This window comes from Sinohyriopsis cumingii, chromosome 1 (assembly GCF_028554795.1).
Source record: "Sinohyriopsis cumingii isolate HCF-2022 chromosome 1, ASM2855479v2, whole genome shotgun sequence".
NCBI lineage: Eukaryota > Metazoa > Mollusca > Bivalvia > Unionida > Unionidae > Sinohyriopsis > Sinohyriopsis cumingii.
In genome coordinates this window covers 44,004,199-44,025,050 of record NC_142961.1, presented here as the reverse complement: position 1 = coordinate 44,025,050, position 20,852 = coordinate 44,004,199, and the positions used below count along the sequence as shown (strand labels likewise).

The 20,852-nt window shown below is 33.0% G+C and overlaps 1 protein-coding gene across 15 annotated transcripts in view; it reads left to right on the top strand.

Annotated features, from left to right (window-relative positions):
- Positions 1 to 18,572, top strand: part of LOC149806795 (uncharacterized protein C1orf87-like) — a 76,918-nt gene extending 58,346 nt beyond the window's left edge. For 13 of the 15 annotated variants that reach the window (XM_089957792.1, XM_089957750.1, XM_089957776.1 and 10 more), the window contains 2 exons: positions 6,287 to 6,383; positions 13,814 to 18,572. In XM_089957792.1, the coding sequence (XP_089813918.1) occupies positions 6,287 to 6,383; positions 13,814 to 14,019 (303 nt within the window). In that variant the 3' untranslated portion in view covers positions 14,020 to 18,572. Of the gene's footprint in view, positions 1 to 3,105; positions 3,163 to 6,286; positions 6,384 to 13,720; positions 13,789 to 13,813 lie in introns of those variants that run through there. The other 2 variants (XM_089957859.1, XM_089957844.1) reach the window with 2 other exon arrangements.
- The last annotated feature ends 2,280 nt before the right edge of the window (positions 18,573 to 20,852 follow it).

The following is a 20,852-nucleotide window of genomic DNA, read 5'->3' as shown; positions in this document are numbered from 1 at the left end:
GGATGTAATCACCTTCGACTGGGGCAGTAGCACCAGTCAATGATATTGCAACATGATTATGGCAGGTAAGATAATGACTGTTACAAAATTTCATTTTAATGAAATTGAGCTTATCATGTGACAAAATACTACATCACTGTGTATGCAAACTAAAGTATGGATTCATTAAAAGGAAAGAGATTCAAAAGCTACTTTCAGTTAACAGCTTCCCTCTTAGCTTGGAGATGTTCAGTTGATGTTTTAGTTTAGTCCTTATGCATTTTGCAAACTGATTGTAGGCTGTGCAGTGCATTGTTGCACACAATTTTGGGCAGTTTAGTTTGTTTTCCCCAAAATGTGGAAATCAATTATCAATCTGACTTACATTTCCAAGTTACTTCCATGACAAATGTGACAGCTACAAGTACCGTATTTACTGAAGGAAGAGCTTATAAGTACTCAACAATTACAAGAATATTCCCTATTTAAGTGATCACATGACTTCTCCTGCCCCATGCCATTTAATTGTTAGCTCCACTTGTTTTAGAACAGAAGTGCTTTTGGGATTGTCTGTTGTCTGTGGTCCGTCCATCCATTAGCACAAGTTTGTTATTGTCACTTCTCCTAAACTACTTTGAGGATTGCCAGAAACTCTACACAAACATTTATCCCATGGTCTAGTTGATCCTGAATGAAAATGGGGGTGCTGCTCAGACATTCATTATGGCCACAATGGCAGCCATCTTGACATTTTTGTATCACTACTTCTCTTGAATGGATGGTCATATCAGCATGGGGTTTAATCTAAAACACTAAACATGATGTCAGATCCAAAATAAAAATGGTCCAGATCTTTCATCCAATATGGCTGCCACAGAGGGCATCTTGAAATCTTGTAATTATTACTTCCCCTACATCGATGGTCATATCAACATGAGGTTTTCACCAAAAGACCTATCATTATGTCTTGTTAATCATACATGAAAATTGTGTCGATCTTACATCCAGTATGGTCATAGCAGAAGCCATCTTGAAAATCTTGTCACTGTTACTTCTCTACATAATTTGTCATACTTGGGGTTTCACTGAAAGACTTAGAATGATGTCTTGCTGGTCCCATACGAAAATGGTGCTGATCTGAAATCCAATATGGCCAATATTTTGAAAATATGTTTGTCACATAAGCCATGTTGACAATCTTGTTATTATTACTTCAGCATGAATGTTTATATTAACATGTTTTTTTTCTTACTAAAAAAGAACTCTTTTGTGTTGTTGGTCCTTAGCGAAAATGGTGCTGATCTAATGTCTAATATGGCCACCACAAAGACCAGCTTGAAAATTTTGCTATTGTTACTTCTCCCGCATGAATGGTTGTATCCACATAGGCTTTTTAGTGAAAGACTTGTGATGTATTGTTGTCCCAAATGAAAATGGTGCCAATCTGATGTTCAATATGGCCACCATCTTGAAAATCTTATTATCCTTACTCCTCCTGAATTGCTGATCTGACGTCCAATATGGCTGCCATCTTAAAAATCTTGTTATCACAACCCTACCTGAACAGAAAGTCATACTGATGCAGAGTTTTCACCAGAAGATTTATGAGGTCCTGTTGGTCTTAAATGAAAATGGTGCATCTGATGTGGCTACCACACAGTGGCTATCTTGAAAATCTTGTTATTGCCTTTCCTAAATGGTTGTATTACCACAAAATTTTCACTAGAAGACTTATCATATCTAATTGATATTAAATGAAAACAGTCCCAATCTGTTGTCCACTATGGTTGCCACAGAATACATCTTGAAATCTTGTTATTTCTACACCTCCCAAATGAATCACTATATCAACATGGAGTTTTAAGCAGTACACTTCTTATGATACTGTACCTAATTCCAATATGGCTGCCATAACAACTATGTTAAAAATGTTGTTGTGACTACTCCCCCCTGAATGGATGATTAATCTGACATTGGGTTCTGACCAAAAGACTTTTAATGATGTCTGCTTAGTCCTAATTAATATGGAACCAAGCTCACATCCAGTCTGTACACCACAGCAGCTAATTTGAAAATCTTGTTATCTCCGATGAATATCTTAAATGGTTTCAACACTTGATTTAAAAGGCTGAAATGGTCTTATCGTGATTTTTCAAGAAAATCTCTTAGCCCAGTAGAGCATCAGTCCCTTCAAGGGGACTCTTGTTTAAACTATTTCATTTTTTTCCCCTAACTAAATAATAAAGAAAATAGAGTGGAGCCTTCAAGCTTTTAAAAAGCCAGTTTCCTTGTTGACAAAGTTTTCAAAATTAATTATAATTAAATTTGATTTCTGTCTATTACATAGTCATATAAAAATTTAAATATTAATTTAACCTAAGAATGTTGCAAAGTACATTATTCCAATTTCCATAGCATAATATAACCTTTCATGTGTTGATGTGCTATTAAACAGCAAACAAAAAACAATAATTTGATTGCCTCATATTTTTCTCTCTTACTAATTTGGCCATTTTGCAGGATCAAACTTAAATGAATCCATTACATTGACTGCAGCTCCACTGTTGACCTGGTGAATATTAAGGGCAGTATTTAGTTTTACCTGTACAAGCAACACCACCATGTGGAGAGCAGTTTGACTTGCACATAGTGATATATTATATTTATCACATGACTTTTGTATTATTTAAAATTAAACCATTTCATATTTTGTATACTACACATGTGTAATAACAGCTCATGTCATCTCATATCTCATATAAAATGTGACATGCTACAGGCATACAGTACATGTGTATTTCAGTGTAATTTTGCTACACTAGTGTGCAGTTTTGATAATTGAAATCAGTGATATTTATTATGTGATAAACAGATTCTCTCATCTGAGTACTAAATACATTGAACTGAAGTTTTATGATAGTTACAATGTTCTATTTGCAACGGCTCACAAAAAATATAAAATTATTAAACTTGCTTTACAAATCTGTACTTAAATGAGCACTCAGATTCATTCCTACTATATGGGAACATCTTTAGTATGAAGAATAGTGTACAACTGAGATGTTCCTTTCACAATTGTTAGTTCATATTTAGGGGCACATCTTTATCAATGTCTTTGTTTTTCAGACATCAAAAGAACAGTTAGGAGGTGGTAGAAGATTTTATCACACTAACTGACCTGTGGTAAATTTATATTGCACACAATTCTGTCACAATGTGTAAATAGAACAGATAGACTGAGTGCATCAAGCCATGATGTTTTGAGGTTTCACTGAATGGGAATCAGTTTTTCACTGAATACGAAGTAATTAGCTGCCAGAACTGGTATACATATATATAAATATTTTATAATGATGGTAAAGCAGAAATTAGTCTTCAAAACTAGCAATCATACCAAACTTTTTGTGATCCATAGTCATTTTATGACAATTGGATTAAAATTAGACCTCCACTGTCCTACAGGAAGATTTGACAGTGACCTCTTAGGGGTCATGTTCTTATGACCTTTGTTATTACCATAATTGCTGATTTTATCAACCAATCAGACAAAGACTTATATCTTCACATTTGGGAATCTGATCAGTGTGGCTGAAGAGCATTAACATGTATGAAAGGGTTTGATTCACTTTCAGATTTCTGAAAGTTGTATTTCCATGGACTATTTCAAAGGTCACAAGAACATGACCCCTAAGCAGTTGCTGTCAGATCTTCATGTAGTACAGTGGAGATATGATTTTAATCAGATTGCTTATCATGATTATAGCTAGGGTTTAGAGTAAGTGGAAAATTTAACAAAAAATATGATAATTATATACTTTAAACACTTGCTATTAAATCAAGTCCAATTTCAGTCTGCATAAACCCAGATCTCCTGTCACATAACGTGCTGGCAGATCTGGGTCTTTGCAGTTTATTACAAGTTATCAGTAGAACAGAGAACACAGACCCAATTCTGCCAGTGCATTTTGTAACAGATCAGTGTCCATTCTTGAAACTGGATACAACTTATAAACAAGTATATATGGTACTTTCAGCAGTTATGTATTACCAGAGTACATTTTGCAGTGTTTTAGTTATAGCATAATTATAAGTTTGGAGAGGAAATATTTCTTGAAAATTATTATTTTAGAAATAGGTAAGTTTAATGTGGCTTTGATTTTCCTTCGTCTGGGACACATATGTGCACGGTTGAGGGTATGAAGATGGTCATTTACTGTAGTATTACACACTAGATTAGAAAGCAATGCAAATTAGAAGATAGTATGCACCAATGTCTGTCAGTCAGACTGGCTTAAGTATGAAAATAGGAAGTAAATATCAAATAGAGCTCTGATAGGTTGATTGAAACAAGCTATTAAACTCAAATCAGAAGTTGAATGATTTGGAGGTTAGGGCTCATATATACATTGTATGTATCTGGCTGGAATGATGCTGTTGAGAATAAACAAAATTATGGTGGTCTGTTATTGATCTTAACATTCATGTTCAACAACACGGCAAAAAAGTCGAAGAGCACAGGACAACATTAATTCAGCCAGTAATTAAGCTACTGTTTACATTGCTTCTAGGGGAACATTTGTAACAAATTCACTTTGTATGCTTTTAAGGTTCATTTATTAATAATTCATGATTAGTATATTTTTGTAATGCTACTTTTGATTGGTTAAGAGTGAAAATTCAATATCAAACTCAAGCTCCAAGTTTTATGTCCTTCAGACCTGGCCTAAAACCACCCAAATCAGAAATGATAATTAGTGTGCACCTGCATAATTTCAATTTTGAGTCTAGTGGAGGGTGCCATGTGAAGAAAAATCTTAAAGTTATTCTGTTCCAGATTTATTCTGATTACAATTATGGACTGTGGAATTTCCACTTAATGCCAAGTTCCTTGCTCATGAATGCCAGACAAGACCCCATAAGCTGGAAACTTTTTAAGCAAGGAACTCAAGCTCAAAGTGTAAACATTTCAATTATCCATGACTTTAATTGCAATAAAGTTAGTTTCATAAAACTTTCAGGACCTGGTTCCATCTAGTTGACTGGTCAGTTCTGAGACATCTCCAAGTATCTCCTCCAGTTTTGGATTTTGAGGTTCTTTCTTGCTCAAAATGTGTTGAGAATACATGACCTTATGAAACTGTCTGTTATTGTGTGACCTTATGAAACTGCTATTATGTGAGCTATGAAACTGTTAATTACATGACCTTATGAAACTGTAATTACATGATGTTATGAAACTGTTATTACTGACCTTTTGAAACTGTTAATACTTGACCTGTTGAAACTGTCTGCTCTTACTTGACCTTACAAAACTGATACATGACATTATGAAACTTATAACTTGACCTATGTAACTGTTACATGACCTTATGAAACTTATTACCTGACCTATTGAAACTGTTCTTATTTTACCTTATGATGCTGTCTGTTATTAGCTGATGGCACTTGAATATGCAGATAAATAACAAATTATTGATAAATGCAATAAAAAAAATCATACATGAGCATTAACTTATGCCAGGCTATTTTTGTGATGATTGCAGATATGGTTAGTTTCACTGTCCAACCTCTGCTTCTGGGAAGTAAAAATTTACTCCATTCTTATCACTAGTACAATGTTAAAATTCTTCAATTAAAGTAACATCTTATTTTTAAAAGTATACAACTCTACAGGTGAACAAGTGTTTCATGTTTTTCATGACTTTAGTAAATATAGGTGACATTTCATTATTGAAATGAAAACCAGTCAAACACTCAGAATGAATCAGTTACTCAATTGAAAACAGACTTTTGACAGGCTAAGGCATTAAAATTAAGACATTTGCTTATCAAAAGAAATTATGCCATTGACACTGATCAATATTGACTATATTTTCAAGAAATCTTACTGGAAAATACACATTTATCAGATCACATGGTATTGGCACAGATATGGTCTTAAAATGTCAGGGCTTTTTCAGGAGGTATCCAAGTATTTCAACATCTTGACAGCTCCTGTATACAGAAGGAATGAGGCATTCAACAACTCAACATTGTTGATGGTGGCACACTGCCACCAGCTTAACAATGTCTAATGTTCCCGTTGTGTGTTCTTTTTCTTTCTATTTCCCCATCCCAAATATAAATTTTAACAGTGTTGCTTCATGTAATCCTTCTCTCTCAAATGTAGACTGGTTCCCAGAAGTGGTTGTCCATGTCAAACTCATGGCTTGATGTTCTAGATGTACTATATATAATGACTGAACACATCATCCATTTGAATTTAATCTTCGGCCTAACATCGTGTTCCCTAATGCTGTTTTTCTAGATGGATAAGGAAGGGTTAACCAGTGACACAAAGCCATGGCACGTGCGATTCTTAAAAATGGCCGAAAAACTGTATGAGGCTGATGCAACAAAGAAAGGTATATGGTAGCAATAGCAGTCTCATAAAGTTTTCCCTCCCATTTTTTACTCATTAACCTCCATGCTTGATTTAAGTCCATGCTCCCCATGTAGATAGGTCTTTGTATCATAACCAAATAATATTAAATTGAATTTTAAATAATTTTATTTATAAAACTTTTCCTAGTTGTTATACCCCTTGAAAAATTGATGTACATGAGGAAGTACAATTTCAAAACATAAACTTATGCAAAATCAGGGAAAACATGAAGAAAATATCCCTTGCAATATTTTTCTATACTGTAGTTTCCCTGTAATGTAATCATATCCTACTGATTTTAAAGAAAAACAAAATCATTCCTTATTAATAGGTCTAGTACATTGAGATAACAAAAAAAATATGAACTCAAGTTTAGCACCACACTTCAGCCATTTCAGAAAATTGAGACAAAAAAAGAATTCAAGATATGATTGGTCCACTTCAATTCAGTGTTAAATCAAGCATGGATAACAGCCAATGAATCTTGTAATTCCATTTCAAAGAAATCTGAAAATGTTTCACTTTCATTGCATGCAAAATACACTTTAGAAATGTGATTTAAACCTAATGTATAATTATTGACATTGAAGATACAATTTCATATCAAAACATGTATCATCATTTCTCTTGGCAATATGGACACCAAGTGTCTGTACAAATTGACAATGTGGACATTTAGAGTCTTGAAGATACCATTTTACATCATAGCATGTATCATTTCTCATGGCAATATGGACACTAAGTGTCTATATAACTTGACAATGTGGACATTTAGAGTCTTGAAGATACAATTTTACATCATAGCATGTATCATTTCTCTTGGCTATATGGACACTAAGTGTCTATATAACTTGACAATGTTGACATTTAGAGTCTTGAAGATAGTTTCACATCATAGCATGTATCATCATTTCTATTGGCAAAAGAGACATTGAAAATACAATTTCATATCATAGCATGTATCATCATTTTTCTTGACAATGCGGACAATTAGAGTCTTGAAGATACAGTTCCACATCATAACATGTATCCAGGGCCAAAAAGAGAGGGGGGCAACTGGGAATATATTCCCGAGGCCCGGGCCCATAAGGGAGCCTGGGCCAAACAACACTTTTTAATTTTATAAAAGAAAAGTTTTGTTTAAACAAGAACTAGGCGAGGCCTGGGTGCTTCTTACCCCAGGGCCTGTGATCCCTCTCTATGGCCCTGCATTTATCATCATTCCTCTTGGCAATAGGGACACTAAATGTCTATATAACTTTACAATGTGGACAAGTAGAGTCTTGAAGATACAATTTTACATCATAGTATCATCATTTCTCTTGGCAATGGGGACACTAAGTGTCTCTATAACTTGATAATGTGGATAATTAGAGTCTTGAAGATACAATTTTACATTATGAAACATGTCATATCTCTTGCCAGTATGGGCAATTCGAGTCAGTATAACTTGGTAATATGGACAACGAGAGTCAGTATAGCTTGACAATGTGGACCTTTAGTCTTGAAGATAGAATTTTACATTATAACATGTATAATCTCTTTTGGTAGTATGGACAATTAGAGTTGATATAATTTGGTAATACGGATAATTAAAGTTGGTATAACTTGGTAATATATATTGGACAGATTCTGTGTAAATTGGTAGTATATATTGGACAATTAAAGTCTGTATAAACTGACAATGCTGACAATTAGTCTTGAAGATAAAACTTTACATCATTACACATGGACAATTAGAGTTGGTATATCTTTGCAATATGGACAATTAGAGTTGGTATAACTTGTCAACATGGATAATTAAAGTTAGTACAACTTAGCAATATGGACAATTAGAGTTCGTACAAGTTGGCAATATGGACAGTTAGAGTTGGTATGAGTTGGCAATATGGGCAATTAGATATTGGTATGAGTTGGCACTATGGACAATCAAAATTGGTATAACTTGGCCATATGGACAATTAGATGTTGGTATGAGTTGGCACTATGGACAACTAGAGTTGGTATAATTTGGCAATATGGGCAGTTAGAGTTGGTATGACTTGGCAATATGGACAACTAGAGTTGGTATAATTTGACAATATGGGCAGTTAGAGTTGGTATGAGTTGGCAATATGGACAATCAAAATTGGTATAACTTGGCCATATGGACAATTAGATATTGGTATGAGTTGGCAATATGGACAATCAAAGCTGGTATAACTTGGCCATATGGGCAATTAGATGTTGGTATGAGTTGGCACTATGGACAACTAGAGTTGGTATAATTTGGCAATATGGGCAGTTAGAGTTGGTATGACTTGGCAATATGGACAACTAGAGTTGGTATAATTTGACAATATGGGCAGTTAGAGTTGGTATGAGTTGGCAATATGGACAATCATTGTTGGTATAACTATGCAATATGGACAATAAGAGTCTTGAAGATACGATTTCACATCACGACATGTATCATCATCACTCATGGCAATATGGACAATTAGAGTCTGCACATTGCAAAACTTGAAGTACCCAAGACTGCGTGCTAGTCTTCTGTGATACTAGCTATGCATACATATTTAAGGGAATATTCAAGAAAGAAAAGCAGTCTTTAATGTTTCAGTATCTGAAAACAAAGGTTAGAATTTAATTTACCTCATTCAGATTTTGGGTCCTTCCCAGGTTACTCCTCAAAAGACAGAGTGTTGTAAACCCTCTCAGATTATAAGTTCTTTAATTAATATAATCACTGCAGGATACACAATAGAGCCTGAATTAATGTTAGTTTCTTTATAAAGGACATATACCTGATTAGGACAGAGGGCACCTGTTTTTGTCCTGTCTCACTGCATTTGGCAGTGTACAAAGAATAAAATATCAGGAAAAATAACAGAAAACTGTTACCATCAGTAAATTTTGATTGGATAGACCAGTTGGGGTACTGGTAGGGAAATAATGTTTATGCATGTGTCTGCAATATGCTTTTGAAAAAATTCTGGGGATTCCTTTAAGGTCAAATATGGAGATTTTAATTTTGAATCATCTGTACCCCAAAACCTCAAATTCAATGTCATTTATAAATTTCTGTTATCTCATTTATGAATAACTGCATTTAATGTGTGACTCTCACACAAGTTGCTGCAGTTAATACCTGCCCCTGATAAGTATAATTGACGTATCACTGGAACAAAGAACTTACTAGTGTATGGATTATTGTGAGGGGATTGTCAATAGGTTAGGAAATGAACAGTGACCTTGTGGAAATTTATAAAATTTAATAACTAATGCTACACCAGAAGTCAATATGGTCATTGATAGATCAAGAGGAAAGAAAGGAAACATTTCATGCCAATTATTGGAAAGAGTTCTGAAAATATTGTACATTTAAACACAGATATGGAACCTCTGCATATTCTAAAAAATTTATATTTTATAAGCCACATTGAGAAAATAAACATATCCCTATTTATTAATCAAAATTATTAACAATAAGTATCTTTCAAATGCAATTCTTTGGTAATTTTGGGCAATATCCCATAAAACTGGTAAATTTTGTTTAAAATTTTTTAGGGAGAAATGAATGTTTAATTTACAAATTATGTTCCACCCAAGAAACAAAATATTACATTTTAAGATTTTTTTTCCATATTTGACCCTTAATATTAAGGACATCTGCCTTTTATGGTACAAACTTTTGTCTCAGCTTTGTCCTCTAAAGACAGGTTTTGCTGAATGGTAAAGACAACCCTGTTTCTATGATGGTCATGTCAATTCAAGATAATCAAATTAAAGCACTTGAGGAAAAAATGTCCATTATATCTTTTAAGTAAACATTTAAGTAATAGAACTATAAAAAATCTTTGTACAGTTAAAATCTGCAATACTGGAAATTAAAATCTCTGTTTAAACTACATCTTCAATGATTAGTGTGGCACTGAAGAGTTCCATAAATGAAAATAAATAAATCTCATGTATATCATTTGAAAAGTATGCAATGTTCAGGAATAATAAATAAGACAGAAATGATGATACTGTTGAATATATATATATATATATATATATATATATATATATATATATATATATATATATATTATGTTCTAGATTTAACATTCCATTGAATTCAAAACTAAAGGGAAAGCTAACATTCTTTCATCCATCTCATCCATGTACCATAAATGAGCATGTCATTGTAATCATCTTGCCATTAATCCCTGGTGCATACATTGTCCTCATTTACTAAGGTCATGATATGGGTTTCTTCTTCTTTCTGTCTAAAATTACCCCATTTTGACTTTATATAAATTGCATGCTGATATTGTAAATCATTTGATTTTTGACATTTTATTCCTAAAACATTAAGTTATTTTAAGGCAAACAATATTTAGATGAATTAAACAAGGTTCTTGAGAAAAGTACAGTTCTCATGTAATAAGAATTTTACTTTTGAACAGTGTGTTTTATTGCTTACATTAATATAGTGAAAAATATATGGATACCCTCTAACAGTGTGTCTTAATATTTAATATGTGTTTTATGAGCATGCATTTCACGTAGTCATAAATTAGGCTTAACACATTTAATTAAGCGAGGTTCACACATCATCATCTGCTTGCTTTTTTGTGTGAGGGTACAGGGGAAATACATTTATTTTGTCTAATAGTCTATCCTTTACTGTTGCATCATGGAACAATCATAACATGCATACTTGGCACTTGTATCTTATAATTCTGGTTTCATTTTGTAACATACTGTATTTGTTATCTCCGTTATCATAAAAATATGTATGCATTAATCGTAATATCTATAATGCATACAGCAGCAAACTGCATAGACACAGATCTGCTGGCACATTATGCAATGGCAGATCTGGGTCTGTGCATGTGCAATTGAATCAGACTTGTATGGGAGTATATATGGTACAATATTAATAAATTGCATCTTTTTTAAGCACCTCATGCCTGGGTACTTTCTGTCAAATTATGCTAACCATTTTTGAGAGGTCATTCAATGTGGTCATTGCTATTTTAACAATGGCAGCCACATATGATGGTGATTCAGCATCATTTGTGTAAAATATTTGTACCAACTGTAAATCCTTTATGTCTGGGTATTTTCTGTTAACTTTGAACAAATCTTTTAGTGCTTTTTATAAAAATGTTCCTCTGGTTTTAGTAACTTGTCCATATTTGATGCAGATCTATATCCTTTGTACATGTCTGAATACCCTTCATGTCTGAATGATTTCTGGCAGATTTGGCTGAATTCTGTTTATTGCAATTTAAAGTTTTTTAATTGCATTTTGTGATAGTCATCCTATTTAATAGAAAATGGGCATAAATTCTACCAACTTGAAAGCACTTCATACCACAATGGGGGCCCCGAGTGGCAAAGTTGTCTAAAGTGCTCACTGTTATGAATCACTGCAATCTCACATCTGTCTGATTGGGTTTGAGTCTCTGGCTCAGCCATGTGGGTATGTGAGAAAGCTTGCTGGTGGTTTATTGTGGTTCAGTGGTTCTTCCCTGGTTCTTCCTGCACCATTTATACTGGCTGCCACGTATAGTCTATCTTGTGCTGAAAAATGGTATTAAACCCTGTAACAACAACAACAACAACAACATACCATGATGCTTTGTCAGATTTGGTCCAAGCCTTTTGTGTGGGTTTTGAGCTGCTGTTTAAAAGCTCCCTAGTGTTAGTAATAGTTGCCATATTTGATAGCAGATTGATATCATTTGAACAAACTAGAAAGCTCATTATGCCAGACTGCTTTGTTATATTTGATCAAAATTTGTTGAGCGTTTGTTAATTTAATTTTGTTGAGCACTTTTTCAAAAAAGCCCTTCATGTCAAATTTGGTCAAATTCTGTTTATCATATTTTGAAAAGTCATTTAAAGGTTGTTCTTTCTTCGTGATGGTGGCCATATTTGGATTCTAGAGCAGTAGGTGTATACAAATCTTTTATCTTTAATGCTTTTTTGTGAAATTCTGACAAAATTTATTCAGTGGTTTTGAGTAAAGTTGTTTCAAGGTTGCTCTATTTTGAGTAACAGTGACCATATGTGATGACTGATCAGTATAAACTTTAAAGTAACTGTCCAGATACTCTCTGCCAAATTTGGTTGAATGTGTTTCATTTTTTAATGTATTTTTAACATGGCTTTAAAAATCTGAGTCATATCGCTAACGATGTCTGCAGTGTGGCGGTTTATAGTAATGTCTAGCACTGGCGCATCATGTCACAGACATGTAGCATCATGTCCCACCCAGTCACATTATCCTAAGACCAGGCTGACCAGTTCTTACACTAACCTCTTGATGCTGAACGCCAAGGGAGGTAGCTGCTAATAGAATTTTTCTAAGTCTTTGGTATGACTCAATCAGGGTTAGAAAGCACAACCTTCTGCATCCAAGGCAGATGCTCTAATCACCTGGACCACCGGGGTAGTCAAAAAAATTTGGTTGAAATAGTATCAGCAGCAAATATTGATGAATGACATGCTGGAAGCTGAGCCATGTCACAATTTCACTTGGTCTTCCAACCAGGTGAGATAACAAACAAAGACTGGTACTAAATGAAAAACGTTAAGTCACAGCACATGATTTCACTAACTTGCATGATCTTGACTTGATACCAATCACTTTTTGTGCAAACTTTGAGTTACATTAAAGCTTTCTGAAATCAAAATATTTTTCCTCAAAATGTAACAACTTATTTTTCTAACATTTAAAATTGGCAAACACCTGAAGTGGGAAAATTTCCATTTGAAATGGTAACTGATCACATAATTACATGTAGAAGTTACAGGTGCTGTGAGGTGAACTTTGCATGTGATCTGTACTTGCAAGTTTAACAAGTGACAACCCCAAAAGTTTGTGAAATTGTTATAATGTTCCTTTCACAAATTTTAGAAGTGGGAGAAATGTGTATTAGTTGACGGAATTTTGTTTGTTCAAAGTTATGACCAAAAAAGAATAGAGGATATAAAAGAAATTTGTATACTTCAAAACAACTGTTTTATGCCGATGTAAGTAATGATCAACTGTATGCTACTGTGTAGATTATTAATGATGATGAATGAGTGATTAGCCCCAAGTTTATGTATAATTAATGACTCCATAATTAAACCCTTTTTTTTAAAAGATTTTTTTAAAATGTCAAAGTTTCTTTTAAGCTGGAAGTTATTGCCCTTAATTTCATGCATACTTCGAAGTTACTTGGTTCATACTGAAATTTATTATCAGTCTGTACGACAAAAATAAAAACAACAACAAAATATTCTTCATTTGCACAACCTGTGGTTGGCTGTAATTGAAGTGTTATTTTTCTCTAGGTTTCCTACCATTCCATGAAGTAAAACGCTTACTAAACTTGGCTAATGAATAATATTGATTGGGGCTGTAATTAAAGTGTTATTTTTCTCTAGGTTTCCTACCATTCCATGAAGTAAAACGCTTACTGAACTTGGCTAATGAATCCTATCGATTGGGGCTGAACATGGATGAAGTTATGAATGCTGCAAAAAGACCAGGATGTGTAGATAGAAGTGGAAACGTGGCCCTTTACCCATTCCTCAGCTACCTTTCGACAATGGGTGGATCAAGAAACAATAGCTACCCCTACAAAAGATAATAGTTAGACTGATAGTGTATAATAAAATACAACAAAAAAAACATATGAAAGACCATTTTGTAATTTAAACTTAACTTTGTTTAGTGATTTATAATTATCAGCAGTTGCAGCAAAATGAGAGTACCGGTAACATATCTTACTGGTTTTTTTATTTTAAATTCTAACTGTTTCTGTACAAATTTTAAGAATATCTGAAATGTTTCAGACTGCAAGAGGGAAAAAGTGAGATAATTGTTTGCATACATGTAATATTAACTTTAAAATGATGAATTCAATAAATATGGGCCTTCACTGTGAGTTATTCATTAACTTTCAAGTAAAAAGAAATATACCTTTAAAACATACACTATTAAAACCCACTGAAGATACTACAACAGTAATGTGCCATTATTGATGCTCAAATGTCAATAAAGTTGCCTTGCTGAGAAATTCACGAGCTAGAATAAAGCTGTAAAAACCAAGCAAAAAAAAAAAGGAAAAAGAAATGCATTTTCTTGAAGTTATTAGTATTAGCTTGATTTAAATGGCAACTTCTCAGAATAAAAGCAGAGAGGCTTTTAATGCAGATTTGAGTCAAGGACATCCATATATCCTGCACTGCTTTAATGAGGTCATTTCTATTTCTTTGGTTTGAGCTTTCCTCCTAAGTTAGTTTTGGAAACTTTTCCATGCATTTTCTGTAATATTTATATCTTGTGATTGACTAGGTCAATTTAAAGAAACTAATCCATTTGCAGTTTTTTGTGAAACATACAAAGCAAAATTATGTGAGGAAGCATTATCATCTTGGAATATAAATGGTTGGTTTCCAAACATTTTGAAATCTATGGCCATAAACATGTGTCCAGGATTGGAATATACTTGTCAGCATTAATATTTTCATCCACAGTGGCCAAGTTCCTACCTTTCAATTAGTATTACAGTCCCAAAACGTAGCAGACATTATGATGATGCCACCTTCAACTCTGACATGGTCTGTAAGCTTCACTGACTCTTCTCCTGACTTATACTCTGCTCTCATTTCCAAAGATTTCTCAAGTTTCATCTGGAACAAAAAAATTGCTTTTCTCCAGAAATTAACACTCCAAAGTAACTTTCCCCTACTCCAAACTACAACTTTTTTTCTCACACAGTAAGGGTTTTCCAAATTGGATGCTTCTTAAAACTGTAGAAATAGAACTTTCTTCATTGGTGAGAAAGTGTTAAATACATTAAAAATTTAACTAAAAAGTTGGCTGTCCGTTTTGTTTCACAATCTGCAAAAGTGAAGCCTGCTCTTATACCCATTATTTTTCTTCCTTTCAAGGGTTCTTAGATATTTAACATTTTCTTGCACTTCAAAATGCTGTCTTCATAATGATGACCCATTAACATGAAGAATTCTAATGATTCTGACAAAATTTGTTTTGATACAAAGATATTGTCATCTTTTCGCTGATCTACTGACATTTCTTTTCTAGTCAGCAGCATTTGTTGTTTATACTTTTTTGATCTGCGGATGACTTTTGACAACCTGTGCAAATGGAAATACATAACCTAAAAACCATGTCCATATCTGACTTGCATGTTATAATTTCAATGGGTTTCATTCTGCTTCGCAAAATGCAAGATATAAAAATACTGAAAAATTGACATCTGTTGCATCAATATCGTAATATCACTGCACACATATTTTATTATAACATATAAAAGTATTAGCTTACATTGTTAATGAGGTTGACTGTTTCATTTTTTTTATTTTTGTGCACTCAAATTTGCACCTAAAATGGATATTAGATAACCTACAACTATATTTTCACTGAAAAATCTTAAACTAATGTTAAATATTACATTGACATAATGTACAATAGAATTCTGTAGTGTCATCAATATTTAGCAAATAATGTACAATCAGAATATACCCAACTGAAGAGCTTGTTGAAAACCTAAATGTATGTACTATCTGACATACTTTCTCATCAGAATTTATTTTTTGCTAATTTATTTTTCTTCCAAACTTGACAGAAATTGTTGTGCTTAAGGTGATTGTATTATTATCAGTATATAATTATTATGATAGTAGATATGAGCCTCTTGGTCTGTGTAGTTTAATATATTATGACAAATTAGTGCATACAGTCAAATTTACTTTTCACTGTGGTGAACTTTTAGTACACTACGCAAGAAATGTACTTGCATCATAACTGTGGTATGCTATACAACATGGAATCTATATTCAGCCAAACTTTTGACTAATGACAAAAAGATGTAGAAAATATAAACATTTCAGTGCTTTATTAATTACAATTTAGTGCACACACATTCATCTAATAAACACGATTTTCTTTTTTTTTTACTCTGCTGTAGATAAAAATTTACATTTTATTAAGCTGTATATTCATAATTCTTATGATTTTTTTAAAAATTCATCCTTGTTTAATTATTTTTACAGTTTCTTTATTTAAAATGGTGGATTTAGAACTTTATTCAATCATGTCCATTGTCAGATTTAATATGGTTCCTAAAATTTGATAGTAGTTTCTAATTCTCAGTTTGAATATTTAAACAGTATCAAATTTAAGGGATCTTCTTCTGTCACCCATATCCTTTATTTCTCTTGTGAGATTCCCATAACAGGAATCAGGAATTGGATTTATATTCAAACATGGATTTATCATTGGAAAAATAAGCGAGTAAAATAACAAAATCTAATCACAATTCTGTGATGGTGTAGATTGGAATCTAATACCAAAAGCTGCAAATTGATTTTTGTTACATCTCTGCATAAAATGAAAACATTTCTAAAACAAAATGTCTGTACAAGATATAAGTAATATGTAATACCCTGGTATGTCTTTTCTCGAAAAAATTATTTCCATTCATATTATCTTGCATTGAATTGATAATATCTTGCATATTTTTCACGAAGCCCTCTTCTGAAATAAAAACATGAATATAAATGTATTTGTAGAGATCAAAGTTAATCAAGACATCTACGTTTCTTAATTTTTTTTGGACCCAGATACTATCTACATCATCTGTAATTGTAAATGTATAGGTGTGCAAAAGTCTGTTTTCTCCTGTTTAAATTTACTAATAGTATACCCTTTGGACTTTCTGCTCTAAGAATTTATCACTGAGTGCCTCATCAAGGTGGATGGCATAAGCTTGTAGATAACTTCACATTTTCATATGGAAGACTTAAGATATTTCATTTTGAAACATAAAAAGCAAGTAAAATGGTAGTTTTACCATAAAAGTGCTCAAACAGAACATTCCTGTGGTGAATAAACAAAAAGCTCTATTTCTAAGGTCCACATTATCGTCTGAGCTGTCAGTGATACTACTAAACCTGAATACATTCTATATGAATATACTGACAATTATAAAAGTAATGGGAAGGAAGTCTTAACTGACAATTTGCAAATCAGACTGATAATCAAATCTCATTCATATTAAAGTCCCCTCTCTCATTTCCTTTATCTAAGTCATTACACAAAACAGTAATAAGAAAGCTTAGAGCAGTAGATGAATAGTCCTTACACATGTATATAATGCAATAAATGAAACTCCAACAGGCACTGCATGTATGAAAAAGACTTCAGTTAAATCACAACCTTTGTGTAGTCCACATATGCCATATACACTCACTTATAATAGAGTCAAACTGCAAAGAAAACAGACCCTGATCTGCTATCACATAATGTGCCAGTGCATCAGGTCTATGTAGTTTGTTATATTGATTACTCTTAACTGCATAGACTCAGATCTTCTGGTGCATTATGCTTCCCAATGTGGGTATGTGAGAAAGATTGCCAGTAGCTTCTCGTGGGTTGGTGGTTCTTCCTCCACCATTAATACTGGCCGCCATGCATAGCCTATCGTGTGCTGAAAAATGGTGTTAAACCCCACAACAACAAGCATTATGCGACAGCAGATCTGGGTCTATGTAGTTTTACAGTTGGACTCATTTTACAAGCCAGAATATGGTAGTTTAATGTGAGATACAGACTATCTAAATGTTAAGACTGCCTCATGTGTATAAGGGTCAAAACAAAAGGTCTTTTTTATACATAAAGTAATACCAATTAGTCTGTCTGTAGAGACAGTTATTTCATAGCTGGTGCCTTTAAACACCTATCCTGTACATTTCTAGTAACTATCCCTAGGAGAATATAATATGAGTTTCTAACTACATAAATAAATAAAGTTTTGGAAACTTTGTAATAATTAATAGCAAATTATACATTTTCTTTCTTTTACTGTAATTTTTGTCAAAAATTATGAATGACTTCTCTACATTAATTTACCATTTTTCTGGGTAACATTATTTAAATTTGATGCAAAATCCAACAAAAGTGGAAAAGTATAGCACATACCTGCCAATGAATGTATTTATATTTTAAAACCAAATATGGAGATAATATATCTGTGATAATAACTGTTACTCATTTTTAGAAACTAGTAATCTGTGATCTTGCCTTTTGTTTTGTATATCTATTTAAGCTGAACACAAATGTAGACATTTTAAGTTTACTTTATTATGACTCATACAATAAACATTTGATATTAAACTTGTCTCTGTTGTGATTCTATTTTATAAACAAGAAATACATCAATAAGAGACCCAAGCAGAATTGGTATTGCTCACTTGACTTGCTTTATCTGAAACCCTATTGTTTAAGTAACTGACAGGTAAAAAGAACCACCTCAGAACACGTCATAAGCACATTCTTACTAAGTTTTATTCAAGCTTACAATTAGTGTTGGTAAAGATGAAAATAGTTCATTTTCCACCTGATTGCTGTAACAACCAAACAGGAGCCACCAAAACAACTTTGAAAACATGTTCTCCAAAACTATCATATAAATCTGAATGGACCCAACAGGTTTTAGTGAACATGTCAAAAGCAAGTTTCAGTTTTAAAAAAAATGCAGAAAGAAAAAAATAAACTCTGCAGTTTTGGAGATGCAAAAACAATATAGCAAATACTGGCACAGGATGGATGACAAGCACAAACACCTACATGCGGGGCATTGCTATTAGCTTGCATCTTTTATGTTGGTGCTATAGAGTGGGCATAAAGAAAGAATTCAATATAAAAATTTGTACAGACCAATTTTCCTGGGAGTTTAAAACTACAACCACCTTTCAATGTGAATCCGAATGTCATATCTCCAATATTAACTTCAATCAGCACTGAGTGCAGACAAGTATAACTGATATCCCCAACTTCACCACTTTCCTTTAAAATAATACAGTTTTTGAGGGAATGAAAATAGGGAAATGTCATGCTAGAGGTATTTCTAGAAACAATAGATACAAAGTTTGTTATTTTTTAATGTTCATATATAAAATATATATTCTAATCTGGGTTACTGAAAGTGTCTTTAAATTTTTTTCAGCAAATGTAGGTAGTGAAGTTGCACTTCCATAAATCTCTAAATTCAAGGTCATAAAATTATATGCAATATCTTTATGACTGCTAAGAATGCAAAATTTTGAACCCCTAGTCCCACTTGTGTTGGTGTCCTTGAGAAAGCAGTTGGCTCTCAGTTCCTCTGCATATGCCCAATGTTGTTCTGAAAGTGTCATTAAAAACAAAACCAACCACATATTCCACAGCATTATAATGTATTTAATACTTGTGTTATGCAATAAGTGACTGCGTGTAATAAGTATGGAGTCTTGTTAATACTGTTGAATTAGGCTATTATCTGTGATAAAAATTTCCAAGAGTATGCATATTTTTATTAAGGTATCAACAATAAAAGCCACGATGTACAAAAATTTAATATTGAGAAAACATGTTGTAAGAGTTACTCTGGCTGCACAAGAGAGACATGAAAATGACAAATTGCCAATTCCCTGAAGTACCATCAAACTCCCATGGTAATGTGTATCATTGGGACAATTCTTCATTTACATCATAGTGCAACTAATCTGAAACTTTACTCAGATTTTGGTAATCTTAAAATATGGAAATTCCCTTAAAATTTTCATACTTGTTTAAGCTTCAAGTCTTAGCTATACAAGTTTTACAAGTCCTGGTCCAAGTTTCACAAAATTCCCCAAATATATTTTCAGACTGAAATTTTCATTATCTTATGATACTTCAGACAATAGCAATTATTTTTGTCAGAGGTAAAGATAGTGATAAGGGTGCAAAATCACATTTTAGTTCTAATATGTAACACATGGAAAGCCTTATTCATTCCTGAAAAAAAAAGAGTTGACAAATTCCTCCAATGTGAGGAAATTTTAAAACTGCCCTTGGAAGGGATAACTCCATGTAGGAATTTCAAGATTTATGAAAGTAATTGAAAACCTGATGCCTGTTAAATACTCTATGCAAAACCAGGGTTCTTTGCATGGGTCTATAGTTTAGTCCACCTGAATGGCTACTTAATGCCATGTCTGCACAGATATATAAGAAATATTTAACTAAAAAGGGATACAGTGTATACAGGTCATATTTTTAAACAATCCCCAATGATGACAGTGTGCAGCATACAATATTGTAAAACATTGCAACTGAAAACATGCATTATCTTTTAAAACTGATACCTCAAGTAATTATTTTGATTCTGACCCAAAAATAATTTGGTTTGCAAGTAACTGCACTCTGTTGACTTGTTACTACAGCAAGTGAGCAGCTTGATTGACCATTTACTGGAATGTGTACTTGCGTCGTGATGTCCGAAATGTTGTTATACAGTGTGTTACTGATGGTGACATGTGTTAGTCTCCAAACTGAGGTATTTATTGTGCAAGATAAATCTCTTTTCTTTCTCTATGCCTTGCACTGGGAGACAAAATGGGTTCATCTTAGATTGTTTGGTTTTGGGAGTTT